We start from the raw sequence: 18,832 nt of genomic DNA on the forward strand, positions 1-18,832 counted from the left end.
AGGACTGTGCTTGCTGTCTCAATACTGATGTTTTGAACATTTTTTTTTTAGGTTTTGCTTCTGAATCAGTTACTTGTAATTGCTAAGAGTTCCCATAGCCTGTTCCAGGTGTTTAGCAGAAGACTTCTTAGCTTCCTTAGATCCCCTGTGGATCTCTGCAATCCAAAGCCTTGAAATCCACTCCTGGGACCTCCCAAGTCTTGTTCACCCACCTTTGCTTAGAATGTCCAGTGGATTAAGAACAGTTCCTCCTACTTGAAATTCTTTACAGACAGCATTCTGGGAAGTGGAATAAGATAATTTTTGTAGAAGAGTTTTTCATTATAATCATTTTACTCATAAAAGACATTGGAAAACTACTGAGCTCTGAAGACAGCAAGGGTATTAAAATATAGCCTTCTTAAGTCTGGCGTGCTCCTTCTGTGGAGCCAGGATCTGTAGTCCTCAGGGGACTTCTCCCACTCCTCCTTCTTGTTCTCCTTCTATGCAGTGACTCAAGGGCTCTGCCACTGTAGTTGCAGTAATTTAAATGTTCCTATGCCAGCTCTCTTCCTCCCCTCTGCTTCTCCACCCTGCAGCTTGAGAGCTGCTGCAGTTTGCAGAGTGGTGTATTAGCAAAAACCTCCTTCATCTCGAGAGAGATAACATCTTCAGCTGCTAAAGCTCAAGTCTCTGGAACAAAAGTCAAGCTTTGTATTGATAGCATCTCCCACTCCCACTGTTGCATTTTTTTTCCTTGCATTGAACTTAAGCCTCTTTCTGCTATAGTTCTGTGTATCAAATTCATTATTTCAGAGATCAGTTATGGAGGTAGAGGCAATGTAAAGCACTTAATGGCTTTTCCCTGATGGCCTTTTAGCAGGGTGTCAAACACCATTCTCAAATACAAAATATCAATGTCCTACAGCATGATCAGAATTGTGTTCAGTACATGATGCTCAGTGGAGTCCACATTTTCTTAAAATTTCATCCCACCCTCACAGACTGTATTGTAATTTGAATGGAAGGATAAGATAAGGGTATCATCTGAACAGACAAGAGCCATCACATAAAATTAAAGAACAGCAGAAACATTTGAACATGAGGCTAAATGAGAGAGAGGAGAAAAAGATGACCTTCAGACTTTGAGACAACTACACACAACACTGTCTTGAGCCTGCATTTACCTATAGCGCTTTTAGAATATCAGACAGGTAAACTTACACAGAAGTATTTATAAATATCAATATTTCACATATTGGCTTTGGTTGAAAATATAGTAGTGTAAAGGAACAGCAGTTCTGGTACATTTCCGTGAGCCACACTTATGTTTTAAAGGCCAACTCTTTTAAATCCCCTAAAGCAATGTTAGCAATCTTTTTCCCTTCCCATCTAGTTGCTGTTACTCAATATCAGTTTTAGATAGTGTGTAACAGTATTGAAAAAATTACTTGAAGAGAAAAATATTGATTGAAACATGCATTTGCAACAAGATGGGGGAAAAAGGTTGTGCAGAGGTGTTTGGCTAGTTTTAGAGGACCATATCAGAAAAGAATTGAGAAATTCTAGGAGCAGAACCATGTGGATGAGTGAATTAGAAGAGGAAGGTCTATTCAGATGTTTGTATTCTTCTCCTCATGCTGTTAATGTAACCTCATTCCTCTTCTAAAACATCTCTTTCTGTTCTTCTTCCCAGAAAAACCTCCTTCTCTTAGACCATAATATTATTTATTGTTCTTCTCAGTTGCCTGCCAGCCCATTGCCAGAAACCATATTACTTTTGTTTTCCTAGGTTTGCCATGGTGTTCCAGGCTGCTTATTCTACCTGCATGCACAGAGCATGTTACCCGACAACCTCCTTTGTGCTCCAGGTGCTGGAGATTACTAGCAGTGGAATCTGAAGTTGCATGCCCCCTTTCCCCTCCACTTCCACTTTGTGTAAGCCAGCAAGGAGAAAACAAGATGGTGAACAAATGTCTTGAGCCATTAGGACAAGCCCTAAGTCGCTATTACTGAAATTTCTCTCTGTTCATTCAGTCTAACAACTGTTTTGTCACCAGGAGCAGCAGCTCATCTAGTGTCCAAGGCAGCCTTCTTCTCTTCCTTTTTACAATGCAGTTTGGAGTTGTTGTTCTGTTGGGTTTGTCTCTTAAGAGGAAAATTTGCTGGGGTGATTACCAACAGGCTATTTGGTTTGGCTTTTATGGCCACTAGGGCAGCAGTTAAAAAACCCAAGGAACCTTTTATCAGAGTAACAACGTGGCTCAATGGACTGGTACCATCAAATCTGTGCCGCGCCCTCGCACTTAAAGATTGAATCCTGTCTTTTGCAAAAATTCAGAAACAGCGTTAGATCATCTATTCTCTTTCAGGGAAATTTTATGTTGGAGAGCTTTGCCTTGCTAATGCTTGTAGAGAATATTTAAAATAGGTCTTGACCCTTTTACAAAAGGTAATAAATTATACATATTGTTCACAAATAAACAGTAGCAATTTCTGGGCATATTGCCACTCATATACCTGGGGAATTAGTATAAGAGAGCACAAATATTGATTAATCAATTAGAATTGATTAACTTGAAGGAAGATGAAAGAGAGCATAATGTAACTGTTTTATGAATAGTGGATTCTTATACTGAAGGCCAAAGCATTCCTTGTAACTACTAACAGAAGATCTTCACCAAAAGGGTTGTCAAGGCGTTTGAAGAGGCTGTCCAGGAAAGTGATGGAATCACCATCCCTGGAGGTATTTAAAAGATGTGTAGATGTAGTCCTTGGGGTCATGGTTTAGTGGTGGACTTGGTAGTGCTGGGTAATGGTTAGACTCAATCATCTTAAAGGTCTTTTCCAACCTAACTTATTCTGTGATTCTCTAATCAGCTGTTGAAGATGTTCTGCAAAAGAATGGCACAATGTAAGGTACCTTTATATTTGGCTTAAGAATTTTGGAAACTATTTGCAACTCTGAATTATTTCTGCTCTTTTTAATTTTTTTTAACCAACTGCTTAAAAGAATCAGTCAATTAGCTCAGGGGGCTAGTTACAAAGTATGAAATGTGTTACTGAGCCTGACTGATGGGCATGTGCATGATATTTGAGAGGCAGAATATTATTTTAACACATGTGGAGAAAAGTCAAGGTATATTCTCAAGAAAAATATTATCGCTTGAAAATATTGATTATACATTGAAATACAAAGTAGATTCTTTGATAGTGAATAAATAAATGCCTTTTAATTAGTTTACAAGTGGATATTACACAATGGAACTAAATATTTTGAATTGGATCAATATTGCTGCTGACATTTATATCAGAGTTCTGAGGAGTGTATATACATGGTTTTGTTGTGAAAAACAAATGCAGAGAGCTGTAGACATGAATTCTGTGATCTACTCTTCCTCTACAAGGTCCTGACTTGTTTATTAAGAAGTCCTTTTCTTCCCATGATTTCCTTGCCTGTTTTACCAACATTTTCTCCCGTTCTTCCCCCCACTCCCCTCACCCTCCCCATTTCTTGCTCCCTATTTTGGTATTCTGTCTGCTTCGTTGACTTCCTAATATCATGTTGAATATTAATTCACTGATATTTTGTATTGCACATAGTGAGGATAAGGTGGCCAGCAGGATGCCATTTTTACTGGGGCTCATTTTAGTAGAATGGTTGTAGGAAGAAAGCATGAAGTGGTTTATGAACTCAGGGACAATAGAAGTATGGATTCACTTTGTTCTCATGGTAGTTTTATGATTGTTTCTCAACATTATAATTTTTGCAAGTCATATGAGATAGGCAAGTCTTCTTGCTACTGTTTTACTAAAGTGCAAGGCAATCCTATGCCCACTTAATTGTGCAGGATGTCTTGGATCTAAAAGGGAAATTAACTGAGATTTCCTGTGTACCAAGGAGCACTCCAGCAGCACACTCATCCTTCTTTTTGGGGATTTCCAAGCATATGTAGTCCCAATATACTATCCATTACTTTAGAGATTTATTGCACTCATCTTAATATCTGGATTTTACCGGCTCCTGTCAAATGCCAGATTAAGATTGTGTTGGTTTGCTGTTAGACACTATGCCATTTTAATTGTAGAAATGTAGCTGTGCCTTCTATCTCTCAAATTCCTTTTCTTAAATAGTGGGGAAGGAAAATTTTCAGAACTTACTTTCTATATTTGTCATTGTCATGACTACCAGTGATGATTATGTCCTACTTTCCATTTTATCTACAGTGTCTTCATTGATTCAGGTAGCACTTTGTCAAACAACAAATGTTTATATCAGCAGTTTAAACATCAGTGCTTCTTGGAAGCCCCAGTGTTTGAGTTTAGTGCGGAGAACTTTGTCCTTTTTCCTTTACAAAACAGCTCACAGTAAATTTATAAATTGATATTAAGAAGACGTACCTGGCACAGCAGTAGGAAAGCACTTGATAGTTTGGCAGTTAAAAGAGCCTTTGACATTTGGGAAGGACATGCCATGGTCTACCAGCTCTCCTGAATGAATCAAAATCTGTCTTGCAAGGACATACAAGTGACTGGATTTTTAATCTGTGAAAGTTTTATACTAAATAAAATGTAGTTTAAACTATACTTAATGTCCATTATCTCACTGACTATTTTTTTTTCAAGGAATTATCTTGAGATGTGAGTGTTATGTTTGTTTTGTTGACTGGAGAGAAATTGAGGTTAACGTACTATTTCAAATAAAACAACGTGCATCTGGAGGACAGTGCTTTTTGTGTGATACAAAGATAGGAGAGTGAGTGTTTAGTTACAATTTTTCACTTGACCTGGCAGGAGGGATGGGATCACACATTGTTCCAGGGGGATGTCCTTGGTAAAGCAGTTGTCATTCCTGTCTGGGGCTTTGTTCTTCTGGATCTCATCGTGTCTTTTATAACTGATTGTAAACATGCACACAATTCTGTACATTTCAGCTATGGAATGGCAATACAATAGGCTTGCACACACTTTATTTATGCAGGGCTGTGACCTTACTGACATCACAGAAACATGATGGGACAACTCCTATGACTGGAGTGTTGGAATGGAAGGATACAGGCTCTTGAGGAAGGACAGGAAGAGGAGACAAGGAGGCCGTGTTGATCTCTTTGTCAATGACCAGTTGGAGTGCACGTAGTTCCATCTGGAGATGGATGAGGAGCTGACAGAGAGCATATGGGTCAGGATTAAAGGGAAGGCAGGGACAGGTGACATTATAGTGATGGTCTCCTACAGCTGCCCAACCCAGAGGACTGAGTACATGAGGTCCCCTACAGACAGATTGGAGCAGCCTCGCATTCCCTGGTCCTCATGGGGGACTTCAGCCATGCCCAACATCTGTCGGAGGGACAACACAGCAATACAGGAGGTTCTTGGAATGCATTGATGTTAATGTTCTTCTCCAAGTGAGGAGGAGCCAATGAGGAGAGGTGCTGTGCTGGACCTTGTGCTCGCCAACAAGGAGGGGCTGGTGGGGAATGTGAAGCTCAAGGGCAGCCTGGGCTTCAGTGATCATGAAGTGGTGGAGTTCAAGATCCTTGGGGCAATGAGGAGGGTTAGGAGCAAGCTCACTACCCTGGACTCAGGAGAGCAGACTTTGATCTCTTCAAGGACCTCCTTGGTACAGTGCCATGGCGTAGAGGGATGCCCTGGAAGAAAGAGGGGCCCAAGACAGCGGGATGATACTCAAGGATTGTCTCCTCCAGGCTCAAGAACAATGCAACCCTACAAAGAGGAAAGCAGGGAAGAATGCCAGGAGGCCTGCATGGATGAACAAGATGCTCCTGGACGAACTTGAACATAAACAGGTAGCTTACAGAGGGTGGAAGCAGGGGAAGGTAGCCTGGGAGGAATACAGAGAAATTGTCCAAACAGCCATGGAGATGGTTAGGAAGTAAGGTTCTCTCAGGAAGGACAGGGGAGACCTGGTTACCCAGGACATGCAGAAGGCTGAGCTCTACAGCTTTTTTGCCTCAGTCTTCACCAGCAAGTGCTCCAGCCATACCACCCAAGTTGTAGAAGGTGAAAGCAGGGATTGGGAGAATGAAGAACCACCTGCTGTAGGAGAAGATTGGGTTCAAGAACATCTAAGGAAGCTGAAGGACCTGATGAGATCCATGGGTCTTGATGGTACTGTTCAAGGAAGTGGCTAAGCCACTGTCCATCGTAATTGAGAAGTCATGGCAGTCCAGTGAAGCTCCCACTGACTTGAAAAAGGGAAACATAGCCCCCACTTTTAAAAAAGGAGATAAGAAAGACCCAAGGAACTACAGTCATATCTCAGTGCCTGGCAAGACCATGGAACAGATCTTCTTGGAAACTATGCTAAGGCTCATGGAAAATAACGAGGTGATTGGTGACAGCCAACATGGCTTCGCTAAGGAAAAATCATTCCTGACAAACTTGGTGGCCTTCTATGACAGGATTACAGAGTTGGTGGTTGACAGAAGGGCAGCAGATGTCATCCACCTGGACTTGTGCAAAGCATTTGACCCTATTCTCCATGACATCCTTGTCTCTAAAGTGGAGAGACATGGATTTGATGGATGGACCACTGGATGGATAAAAAAAGTGGCTGGATGGTCACACTCAAAGAATTGCAGTCAGTAGGTTGATGTCCAAGGGGAGAGTGGCATTCCTTAAGGGTCAGTATTGGGACTGGCACTTTTTAACATCTTTTTTGGCAACACAGACAGTGGGATTGAGTGCACCCTCAGCAAGTTTGCCAATGACACCAAGCTCTGTGTGTAGTCAACATGCTGGAGGGAAGGGATGACATCCAGAGGGACTCTGACAGGCTCGAGAGATGGGCCTGTGTGAACCCTATGAAGTTCAACAAGGCCAATTGCAAGGTCCAGCAAGTGGGTCAATGCAATCTCAAGCACAAGTACAGGCTGGACAGAGAATGGATTGAGAGCAACCCTGGGGACAGAGACTTGGGGATGTTGGTTGACAAGAAGCACAACAGGACCTAGCAATGTGCACTTGCAGCCCAGAAAGCCAAATGTGTCCTGGGCTGCATTAAAAGCAGCGTGGCCACGAGCTTCAGGGAGATGATTCTGCCCATCTCCTTTGCTCTTGTGAGACCCCACCTGGAGCACTGTGTCCAGTTTTGGAGACAGATTTTTTTTGTTGGGAAACTAAGAAAGATGTCCAAAGGCAGAGTTTGGCTGACTGCAGTAGGTTATTTTGAAGTTTTCCATTCTAACAACAAACTAGATCAGAGGACATTCTCTGCCCGAGACTGTGCAGTGCAGTATGGCATACATACACACAGCTAAACTCTCTTGCACCTTCCTCTCCTCCCAACACCACCAAACCAAGCAACTAACCAGTGTAGCTTTGCCTTTACTGTGCAGAAGCTCTGGCTCAGTCATTCCTCCAAGCCATGGCTGTGGTTTGTCAGGAGGGGTGATAGTTGGCACAATCCGGAACTGTACCGGCTGTGCTGACATCTGCACCAGAGCAAACCAGCCCAGGCTATATCATGTCAGTGCTCGAGTCCATCCCCTGGTCCTGTTGAGTTTGTACTTCATAGTTGTAGTGTCTGATTCTGACTGATCTAAATATGCAAAAGAACTTCACTAGCACAGTTCAGTGCATAGTTAAGTTGGTATAAAACTAGGGTAGGTACCATCTTCGTCTAAGAGAGGGAAGAAAACCATGTCATCTCCACTTTAGGTGAGTGAGAGGATATATTATGTTGGCTGATGCTGCATTAAGATAGTGAAATTTTAGCAGAGGTCACAAAGGTTGCACAACATACATATTTAATACTTCAGATTCTTGTATTTCTTTTTAAAAAATTACCCTGTTTTTAAAGTATCAGTCTTTAAAATATAAATTAACAGATTGCCATAACATTACATATAGTATCTTTACAAATACTGATAAAAAACTTCATCTTGTTTTCATTTTATATATATTTTTGAAGATAGAACTTCTTTAAGGAAGAAAAGAGTTTAGATTGCACCATTTTCCAAAATACGAGAATTAATTCTGTTTATGAAACAAATCTGCTTTTTAAATCTAAAATTACCCATCTTTATCTTTTTAAAGTAACTACAGAGGGTGCCAGTAAATTGAGCCTCAGTCTGGCAGAGATTCAAGAGGATTCACATTGAGCAAACTGGGCAAGCAAGTTGTGTAATTCTCATGGTGAAAGTGAAGACCGTGTTCCTGGTTTGGTTATTGCAGTCTGCTCTGGTTTAGTTTTAAATAGAAAGTTTTAGAAAAGGGACCCCTTGTCTTTAAGTTAGTTGGAATTTATTTAGAAAGTTAAAATACATGTGCATTGCTTCAGCAGATAATGGACTGTTCTCAAGCTTATTAAATACCTCCAAGTGTATAAAACATTTTTAAAAGGCAGTTGTATTGGTGAATTCTACTCTGTACTCTGAATTCTACATTCCGGAGAAGTTGTAGTTTAGCGAACTTTATTCATAATTATGAGATTCAAAATGTTTTAATCAGAAATCTGAGATGAAGCACACTGCATAAAGATTTTAACTGTATGTATTATTCCTCCAGTACCTCAAATAACCATCTTTTTTAAAGTATTTTAATTTCCAAGGATTGAGGCTCATATAATGCATTTTTCTTGCATTGCTTGCATTTAGAGGATAACATATGGCCTCTAGCCTCCATGAAGTGTGGAGCATTCTGTATATTCTTACTTGTTTTCAAAATGGCAGCCAAGGGCTGTTGGTTGGAGAGCCACTTTGAAAACTCAGATGTAAAGCAAGAGAAAGGGAAGGTGCTGCTTCAAATGCTTCAGGCAACTAACTGATTAGGTCAGTTTTGCAGATTCTGTAGGAGTTTCTTTTAGTTCACATAGGGAGGACTGTAAAAAATGAAGTAATATTACCTATTAATTTAAGCATGAAGGTTTTTAAAAGGCAAGTCCTGCCCCTAATTTTCAGTCTCCCCCAATGGCACCCACACACACTTTTTTCTCTTTCTCTGAAATGGACTCCAGCACATTCACTGATACCTACAATGATCCTTCTTTTTGCAAATACATACCTGTCTATACTAACAAAGGTACCGGCTAAATAGAGACATAGTTAAATGATTCTTTGCTGGCCTAGGAGGGCTACATGATGTCTTACTGTACTTTACCATGATCAGCTGTACAAAGGATGGATGCTGCCATTCCTTTGTTCTTTGTGCCTATACACAGTGAACTCTGTGAAGAAAAATTTTATTTAGCTTCCATTTTTCAAAAAGACTTGGATAACATGGTACTGCTAATATTTTTAAAAGGTTTCAGTAAGTGAAGAAATTCAACAGCACAAGGATGAAATTCATTCTGAACTATCTTATATGGTTATCTCTGTCCATGGGCTGCACAAAGACTCTACAGGACTGGCTTAGGCTGGTTGTCTCCAGAAAGGGAAATACCATCCATCTTTCAGTGACTGGAAAGGCTGTGAATTGAACCATTGCAAATCTACAGGCTTTTCTTTTACCATGGTTTTCGCTAGAAACTGCTCTTTCCAGTATGATACATACTTAATAAGTTTCAACAAGTAAAGTATGATTTTGTGGTTATTGGTAGAATTTTAGGTATATTGTGGGATAAACTGAAAATAAAATTTAAATTTTTAAATTATCTTTTTAGAAGCCACATTGTTAATCTGCAGTGAGCTGTGTTTGGTTTTTTTAGATGTGAATAGTCAAGTTTTAGCAAATTTACAGCAAACAACACAGATTATGTAATTAGTGATTTGGTTTTGTTATTAGACAGGTGTAATTCAGATGATCACATGTTGTTGTCTTTTAACATTTCTCTCTAAGCATTTGTATTCCATTCAAATTAACAAAGTAGTTTTATAATTGTGTGTAAATTTCTACTTCCCAATGAGTCCAACATTTACATACTTAACCAAAGCACTGCTGACCTTTATTGTTACATCTGGCCCAACATTCTGCAGGCATTATATAATTTAGATTTTTGAATCATTTTGAAACTTTAAATTTTGTGAGATAATTGTGAAGACAAAATCAGGTAAGTTTATCATATTCAATAAGAGATACACTTTTTTCTTTCAATGGTATAACATTACTCAGTTGAGAATTCTCTCTGGATGGTCATGAGTAGGGAAGATCTATTTTATTACTTGCGAGGACAAGAAGGGAAGCTGCGCTCTGAACAGTGGAAGAGGAAAAAGATAACACTGAATACTAAATGAAACTGTCTTTCTTGTTGATCCACACATTTCTGTAGCATGAATATTTTCTACCCATTAACATTTTTTATCTGCATATTGGGAAGCTGGCCAGTTAGTTAATTTGAAGAGTAAAGTTTAAAAGCAGATGATAATTTCTTGTCTTTGTGTTCTTTTAAACAGGAACAGATGTCTCAGGTGTTGGATGCGATGTTTGAAAAGCTGGTTGAAGGAGGGGAACATGTTATTGATCAAGGAGATGATGGTGACAACTTCTACGTCATTGATAGGTGAATTGCTGTGTCTCATTATAGCACAAAGTATTATGCAAAAGTCATTCAGAAAGACATATTCTGTGAACTTGTATTTAACTCTTACATATATTTGCATGGGAGAAAAAAAAAGAGCACATGTGAACCAGTATGGCTCTGGTTTCTAAAAGGCAGTTTCTAAAAGGTGGCAGCTTTTTTATATGGAAATATGTTCCTGTTATGTATTGCTAGATTCCAAAGATGAGGGTTTATTTTGGTTTGTTTGTTTGGTTTGGTTTTTTGTTTGTTTGGTTTGGTTTGTTTTTTAACATGGAAAGAGATCTAACACAAAACACAATGCTAGAAGTTTTACAGCTCAATATTTGAAATCTTACTGCTTTTCAGTACTACCTGTAGATTTTCTTGCTTGCAAGAAAACTATTAGACCTTGAGGAGCTAAGTCTTTACTTTTCATTTGGAGATCTGTATGGACAAAGCAGGTAACCAAGATAATCGTTACTGTTGAAATCAGTGAGCTAGGAAGAGCATTTATTTTGGCATACTTCACTAGTCTGTTGGCACAAGTTCCAGCCAGGCTGTCCCAAACCACCTTTTCTTAATTGTACCTGTTGTTTTAGGCTAATGCAGTGATTTCTAGGAAGATTATGCTAGAACTCTAAAAGAAATGCAGAGGCTGTTGATCAGTGTAGATCAGCACAACCAGACGGTCAAAAAACATGATTATCCCACTGTATTCAGTGGTGATGCAGCCTCACCATGAACACCATGTGCAGTTCTGGGCCCCACAATTTAGAAGGATGTGAAGTTACTTGAATGTGTCCAGAGGAGGGCAACAAATCTGATGAAAAGGCTGGGAGGAATGTCCTGTGAGGAGCAGCTGAGAACTCTGGTTTTGTCTAGTTTGGAGAAAAGAAGGCTGAAGGGTGACCTCATTGCTCTCTGCAGCTTCCTGAGCAGGGGAAGTGGAGAGGGAGATGCTGAGCTTTTCTCTTGGTATTCAGTGGTAAGACTCATGGGAATGGTTCAAAGCTGTGCCAGAAGAGGTTCAGACTCGACATTAGGAAGCATTTCTTTACCACGTGGGTGGTCAAACACTGGAACAGGCTTCCTAGAGAGGGTGTCGTATGCTCCAAGCCTGTCAGTATGTAAGAAGTATTGAGACAATTGTTTTAATAACGTTCTTTAACTTTTGGGAGCCCTGAAGCCATCAGGTAGTTGGACTAGATGATTGTTGTAGGACCCTTTTACCTGAAATATTAAATAAGGAGATCTTGGAAGTGTGTCAAGATTCTGTGTGGAAAGACAGTATTTTTCAGCTTTTGTGAGATTACAGTTTGTCATCTCTTATGCAAAAGGCTGCAGGGACTTCACAATATTCTGTCAGCCTTGCAATTTTTAGGTGCAGTGAATCACCTCTATGTCCCTTATCAGTGAAATAATTGCATAGATTTTTGCATTACATTCACATGATTTATCAACACATAGCATACAAATATTCAGCACTGAACAAAATGATGGCTCAGCACTAATGGGGGTGGTAACATCATGTTTTACAAGATACCAGATTTTACTGCATTCCCAAAGCAAAAAAAAAGTTACTGATTTAATGCTGGGGAGAAGAAATGCACAATATATTAGACACATGTATATCTTTATTTCATAATCTTATGTTGCTTTTCAGGTACATTCCTTCTGTTTCCTGCTTCTCCTTTATTTATTTCATTATAAATTACTACTGTAATTTATACTGTAATTTTTACTGTATTATTTAAAATAATAAATAACTTGAATTATTATTTCAGTGATCCTGTCATAACAATTTTTGCAAGGACTTGTGACATTTGTGTTTAGTATGGTTAAAGTGAAATTAAGAAACAGATAGTAAGTTAAATCTTAATTTTTAATAAGTTCTGATGATCAATAGATCACTGTACATCCAGTCTGTCTTTAAACTGAGTTAATGTAAAAACTAATAGCCCTATCCTTCCCTTTAAAAAGAGACCCCTTTTATTATTTATGAAAGTCATTGAGATGTCTCTACAAAGTATTTAACACCATATAAACAAACAAATGTGTATTTCAAATGCTTTATCTTTGGAATTCATGGTATAAAAAATATAGTGAGAGGCTGCTTAGCAAAGACCAGGGCTGGATTCTACTCACTGTATTTATGTATTTTATTAACAGAGGTACCTATGATATTTATGTAAAATGCGATGGTGTTGGGAGGTGTGTTGGAACCTATGATAACCGAGGATGTTTTGGTGAGTTGGCCTTAATGTACAATACACCCAGAGCAGCTACAATTATAGCTACCTCTCCTGGTGCCATCTGGGGTTTGGTAAGTGGAATACTTGTTTTAAGCTATTTTAAAAAAAACTATTTTATATAAATTGCACTGGCATGCTATTATCAGCATTTAAAAAAATTATAATTTCAGAAAGTTTAATTCTAAAAATTCTGAGAACTCCCAACACAATGCTGGGTTTTTTTCAGAATCTGCAGATGCAAATCTGAGGCTTAAGAAAACACTGATTTTTTTTTTTTTTAAATTTTATTTTAATTATAATTACCCAATTTGCAATTGCATATAATTTTCTTTTTCCCCCACATCTTGATTGGAAACACCTTTGGTTCCAGAGTAAAGTTCCCAGTATGAGGTTATACTACCTGGATCTTTGACAACAGTAATAGAATTTACCTAAAGAGTATAACTGCAATGGCCATCTTCTTCAAGATATGCATACCAATCTAATGACTGATCCCAAGATTACATTTTGCCATTGAAGTGAAACATGGTTTTCCACCAGCTTAATCCATGTGACTTCTGGGATTTTATAAGGGCACTGTGAGAATGGCTTTAAATTGGATTGGGTTGCATTGACCAGTAAGTCCCACCTGTATCAGTGAAGGCTTGCAGTGCATTTCCCCTCTGTCACCAGGATACAGTCATATGAAGTCAAGAGAAGAAAACAGCATTCATGTAGTTTTTGCATCTGTCTGGTTCACTTGCATGGCCAAATACTAAGGAATGTCCAGTTGGCTGTTTAGGGCAGCAGCGAATCTTGTTCTGCTGAAATAGCAGAAAGTGGACTGTGACCCAAGACCCAGACCCACGTATTTTGGTTTTGTTTATATAATAATATAAAATCCTAATGGGGTACATATCAATATGTGCGGGACCTCAGGATAATGAATAAACTTTGTAAATGAAACGTTTAAATATTGAAGATTTCTTAAATTGCACACTAAGTGTTTGCAGTTTAATGTAAACTCTCTACCCTCTGTATGTGAACTTAGCATGTACTCTCTGTCAAAGGGCAGAGATTTTCGTAACATAGATCAGGAGCTTAACTTTAGGAGCTCTTGATTGACCTCTAGAGGAATCTTTTGCAACTGACTGTAGGGAGAGACTGGCCAGCTAGTCTGACGGCTATATTGAGTGACTAAAATGGGGTAATTTGAACATATTCAGCCATTTCTAAAGTATTTTCTAGCACACACATATTTTCTGTTAATAAACTCTCTTTTTCTCTTTGTGTTTTCAGGACAGGGTAACATTCCGAAGAATCATTGTAAAAAATAATGCCAAAAAGAGAAGAATGTATGAAAGTTTTATTGAGTCATTGCCATTCCTTAAATCTTTAGAAGTAAGATTTCTATCGAATTATTTTAATGGCTGTATCAGAGATGTCTGATAAGATTCTGGTTTTCAAGAGTTTAAATTTGGAATTCAAAGTTTCTCCACTATAAAAGTTTGCATACTTTTGGGGTTTTTTAAATTTTGGATAAAGAATTATTGTTAATATTGTATTTAAAAATAATTTTTGAAGAGTTGGAATATATAGACCTCTTACAAAAATGGAAGTTCTATCAAAATACCTGACTATTAAAACTGTAATATACACTCTGGAACATTGTTCTGCAGTTCTTTTTTTAATGGTTATCAAAACAGGAAAATCAAGATACACTATTCTATGCAAAGATCCATGAAAAGAAATATGAAAGTGTTTTCTAAATATATAGTATAATAATGTTAACTAAATATTTCTACATTTTCTCTTTTTAAATGAAGATGTCTGAGCGTTTAAAAGTGGTTGATGTGATTGGTACCAAAGTGTACAAAGATGGAGAACAAATCATTGCTCAGGTACAGTTTATTTCTAGTTTTAGTTTTTCTTTTCCAATAGGTAACAGTAATCATGTTATCTATAGACAATGCATACTTCTAAACTATATTTTTTCTCACCTAAACAAAACCAATGAATCTTGTATCTAAGAGAGGTGATTATTTTGTTTCAAAAGCTAACTTTTCACTTACAGTACTTTGAAAAACAGCCCTCTTTGCTGGTATAGTAAAGGAGTCAACAACACTTTTAGTATACTTAGAAACTCAAATTACATAAACATGTTTCCAGTGAGGAACTCTGAGGACTTAACTTGTTTTTATTGTTAAAATACGGTAGTATTTTGAAAAAGAATGCAGAAATAAACTCTTCAGAATGGGCAACTGAGATTGTCTTCCCCCAGATGAATACTGGATATCAAATAGCCCTTGGAGGCTTTTTATACTGGAAACTCAGTAAGTGAAATAATTTCAAAGAAATACAGAAGTGAAGAAACAGTAGTAAGGATCCTAAAAATCTTCCATAACATTGGGTTTCTGGTTTTTGTGTAAGGCACAATTGGCTGTGTCATTCCATGAAAAGTCCTTGCTGGCAGTTCCATATAGATGTTTTGATTATGTGCCTAGAGTATGGTTTTCAAATTAAAAGTGATTTCTTTTGCAACAGGTATCAGAAAGATGAGCTTCAAGGCACTGGTTGCAAATATTTTAGTGTTAATGAAACTAAAAGGGAAACTATATTTCCTTTACTCACTTTATTTTTTGTCTTGCACAGGGTGACTTGGCTGATTCTTTCTTCATTGTAGAATCTGGAGAAGTAAGGATTATAATGACAAGGAAGGTAAACATCCCGAAAACACTGAACTTTTTTTTTTTTTTAAATATTGATTTGTTGTAAGTGTTAGATGGTGATGCTACCATTGTCACTAACTTCACTTATTCAATCCTGAGTTCAGCAAGTCTTTCCCTCATACTCATAATTTTCTTTCTTTTTTTACGTGATATTTCAGGGTAAACAAGATCTAGAAGAGAATGGAGCAGTTGAAATAGCTCGATGCTCAAGAGGACAATATTTTGGAGAACTTGCTCTTGTAACTAACAAACCACGAGCTGCGTCTGCATTTGCTCTTGGCACTGTCAAATGTTTAGGTATTGTTCACTAATATTTTATATCTAATATAAAATGATAGATAATCTATTTGGTTGGTTTTATTTGTATTTATCTGTCTTTCTCCAGAATATAAGATTTAATAACATTTACCTAGATAAGGCTGTTTAAGTACATCAGCTATTGCTGTGCATTCCTATTTATGTTATTTAGTTGCACAAATTATTTGCAATTGATAAATACTATTAAACACAAATTCTCCAACATTTCTCTTATTGCACAGAATTAAAAATTGTGCATAGTATTGCTGCAAACCATTTATAACTATCAGAATAATGTCTAATAGTCTGCAGAAAGCTAAAGTACTTCTTTTCTCAGTAGACTGACTCATCTAAGAAATAACTCTTAAAAGTCCTATCCCATTTTATCACCATGATTTAAGCTCTTAACAAACTCTTTGTCTTCACCAGCTGTTAGTTTAATCATTCCATCACACTGTAGTCTCAAGCACAGGAAAAGTGAAGACTATAGGAGTTGTGCTCCTAGACAACCCTTTGCATACATTGCTTTTCAGGGTCTGATGTTTAGCTCCTAATTATCTTTTTCTAATTATACAGTAGTATCTGTTTTGTTCTCATTTAAAATTTTACATTGGAATGTCATAAATATCAGGGTTAGTGTCTGTAACTGATGAGCACATCATATTCTTTCTCTCCCTTTTTATCTTAGTTATGGACGTGCAGGCATTTGAAAGGCTTTTGGGACCTTGTATGGAAATTCTGAAAAGAAACATTGCAAACTATGAAGAGCAGCTAGTTGCTCTGTTTGGAACAAACATGGACATTGCCGATACCAGTGCATGAACTAAACAGTGGAGCAACAAGATCTGTTATGAGAATATAGCACAGTAGTGGTTAGTCCACTGAGAAATTGTCTCTCTTCCTATAGATGCCAAGCATTTTCTGTGATTTTGAGAGTGGGTTTGGGGTTTTTTGATTTGGTTTGATTTTGGTTGGGGGTTTTTTTGTTTGTTTGTTTTTGTTTTGTTCTGGTTTTTTTACTTATTACAGTGGGAATACTAGTAAACAAAATAGCAATTCATTAAATTGTGGACTTGATTTTTAAAAGTGCTTAGAGTTGATGGTTCCACCTGCTATTAGGACGACATGTATTAGCACAGCACCTTTGGAAATCAAATCCTTTAACACAGCATTTCCATAAAGAATAGATTTAAAAAGAAAAACCTCACATGCGATGAACTTGTTAAACCAGCTTCTGTTCTTCAAAAACGTTACAACTTTTCTGGAAAGACTGTTAGTTTGAATGTGATATGTTGAAAGTATTAGTGCACACAAAGTGTTTATATGTATTAATACAGAAGATATACGGTAGATATTACTTTCTATTACAATTGTCATGATTTTATGTTGCATTTATCACAGATGTAGTGAATCACAAGATTAATCGTAAGATAAAGCATGACAACGCGTTTTGTGTAACGCTCATGACCCAAATCTGATTTTTAACATTTTGTAATTCGTTTTAAAGTCCTCTTTGTTTAATATGTCATGTTTCAGCACGACATTGTAATATCTTATGCAATTTAGAGGACTTGTGTATCTTTGCAATAAACTGCATTTTTTATTAGTTATACGCATTCTGTACATGAGTGAGGACAGCTGACAAATTAACCTTAATGCTTTCAAAGCAAAGGCATGGGTCATTGTCATGTTCTACCTAATCATACATAACCTATATTGTTTTCCTTCTCCCTTGTTTTATATTTATGCATTTTGTCTTCTCTATCTATGCTTGTTCTCTAGTTAATTGTTTTTTAGATCTCACCTTTTTTATGTTAAATCTTTTACCTGTTTCATATGAAATGTTCGCTATATATCTCTCTTCTTGCAGTCTAATCTTAGCTATCAAAGATCAGAATCAATTACTGAAGTGATTGATATTGAAAGCCATGCTAAACTAAGCTTGTCCTTGAAAATCCTTATCAGGAAGTGTAAAAGTATTCTTAATTTAAAAGATCAGTACTTCCAAAGCTTTGCACACATTTATTATTGTTAAACCTAACATGTCTTGCTTTCAAAAACGTGTAGGTCATCATGAAGTAATGTCTTCATCCATAATAGCATGGGATACCTTCTAAGACTGAGGAGAGGGAATATCATCTTAATTAGGAGCACAGGGCTCATTGCTTACAAGGGTCTGTGACTGGAAATTTCAGGCACAGCCCAATTTTAATACTGCTTACTGACCTGTCTGTTGATGTACATGGAAAACTCGTGCACATACTGGCAACGGGCAGTAGTTCTGCCAAAATAACACTGCAAGAGTTGGTGGAAGGCTGCTTATGCCCTGTTTCAAACACCTGAATTATAACATCTTTCCTTCTTAGATAATGACTTTTCTAATGCCATACATTTGTGTATGTTGATGCAATCATTACCCTACAGTTAGTGATATGTTCTGACAATTTATATAATCATACCTGTATATGAAATTATGATTATATAATAATATACCATTTATATCATGCAGTATGGTATAAATTATAAGTCAGATTCGTAAAAAAGTACAATCTGAGCAAAATTTACCAATGTAATTTTTTTTTTACCTAGAAACCTGGTGTGAATAATTGCACATATGATAACTTGCCTTTGTACTTTTGATTTATGGAAAAAAAGAGAAGCCTGTTAAACTAGAAGGAAATGTCAGGTAACCAAAATCTACACTCTTGTCATTCTGTATGCTTAACCTCTAAAAGCTACCTATATTTTGCACTGGCTTGATGTGACTAAGAAAAATGCTAGAAATTACTTGTACGGCAGTAAACTACAATCAAGGCCATAAATGCCAGTCATGATATTTTCAATATTGTTGGTTATATTTAAAGTTTCCTTACAATAAACAACACTTTTATATATAAAAATCTATGTTTATTGATATTGTTGTCTTTTAATTCCATTGTCATAAAGTTACAAGTGACCTATTTATATTCATTTATTAAAAAAATTCATAATTCTTAACACTTTCATGTTGATTTTCGTAAATGACATTATGCAGATGCTCTGTCTACTCAGAAGAGACAACATCTTCGTGTGGTAATTGTCATAAATACTTTGTATTTGATGATTTGCTCAGTAGTTTATAGCTGGGAAAAAGCTGT

At 37.2% G+C, this 18,832-nt stretch overlaps 1 protein-coding gene across 1 annotated transcript in view; it reads left to right on the forward strand.

Moving 5' to 3' along the window:
• Positions 1-18,596, forward strand: part of PRKAR2B (protein kinase cAMP-dependent type II regulatory subunit beta) — an 85,889-nt gene extending 67,293 nt beyond the window's left edge. Inside the window, exons 5-11 of the mRNA XM_032689052.1 lie at positions 10,332-10,438; positions 12,608-12,761; positions 13,969-14,070; positions 14,496-14,570; positions 15,322-15,387; positions 15,557-15,695; positions 16,384-18,596. Coding sequence (XP_032544943.1) covers positions 10,332-10,438; positions 12,608-12,761; positions 13,969-14,070; positions 14,496-14,570; positions 15,322-15,387; positions 15,557-15,695; positions 16,384-16,517 — 777 coding nt within the window. The 3' untranslated portion in view covers positions 16,518-18,596. The remainder of the gene's footprint in view (positions 1-10,331; positions 10,439-12,607; positions 12,762-13,968; positions 14,071-14,495; positions 14,571-15,321; positions 15,388-15,556; positions 15,696-16,383) is intronic.
• Positions 18,597-18,832: the final 236 nt, after the last annotated feature.

Source organism: Chiroxiphia lanceolata, chromosome 5 (assembly GCF_009829145.1).
Source record: "Chiroxiphia lanceolata isolate bChiLan1 chromosome 5, bChiLan1.pri, whole genome shotgun sequence".
NCBI lineage: Eukaryota > Metazoa > Chordata > Aves > Passeriformes > Pipridae > Chiroxiphia > Chiroxiphia lanceolata.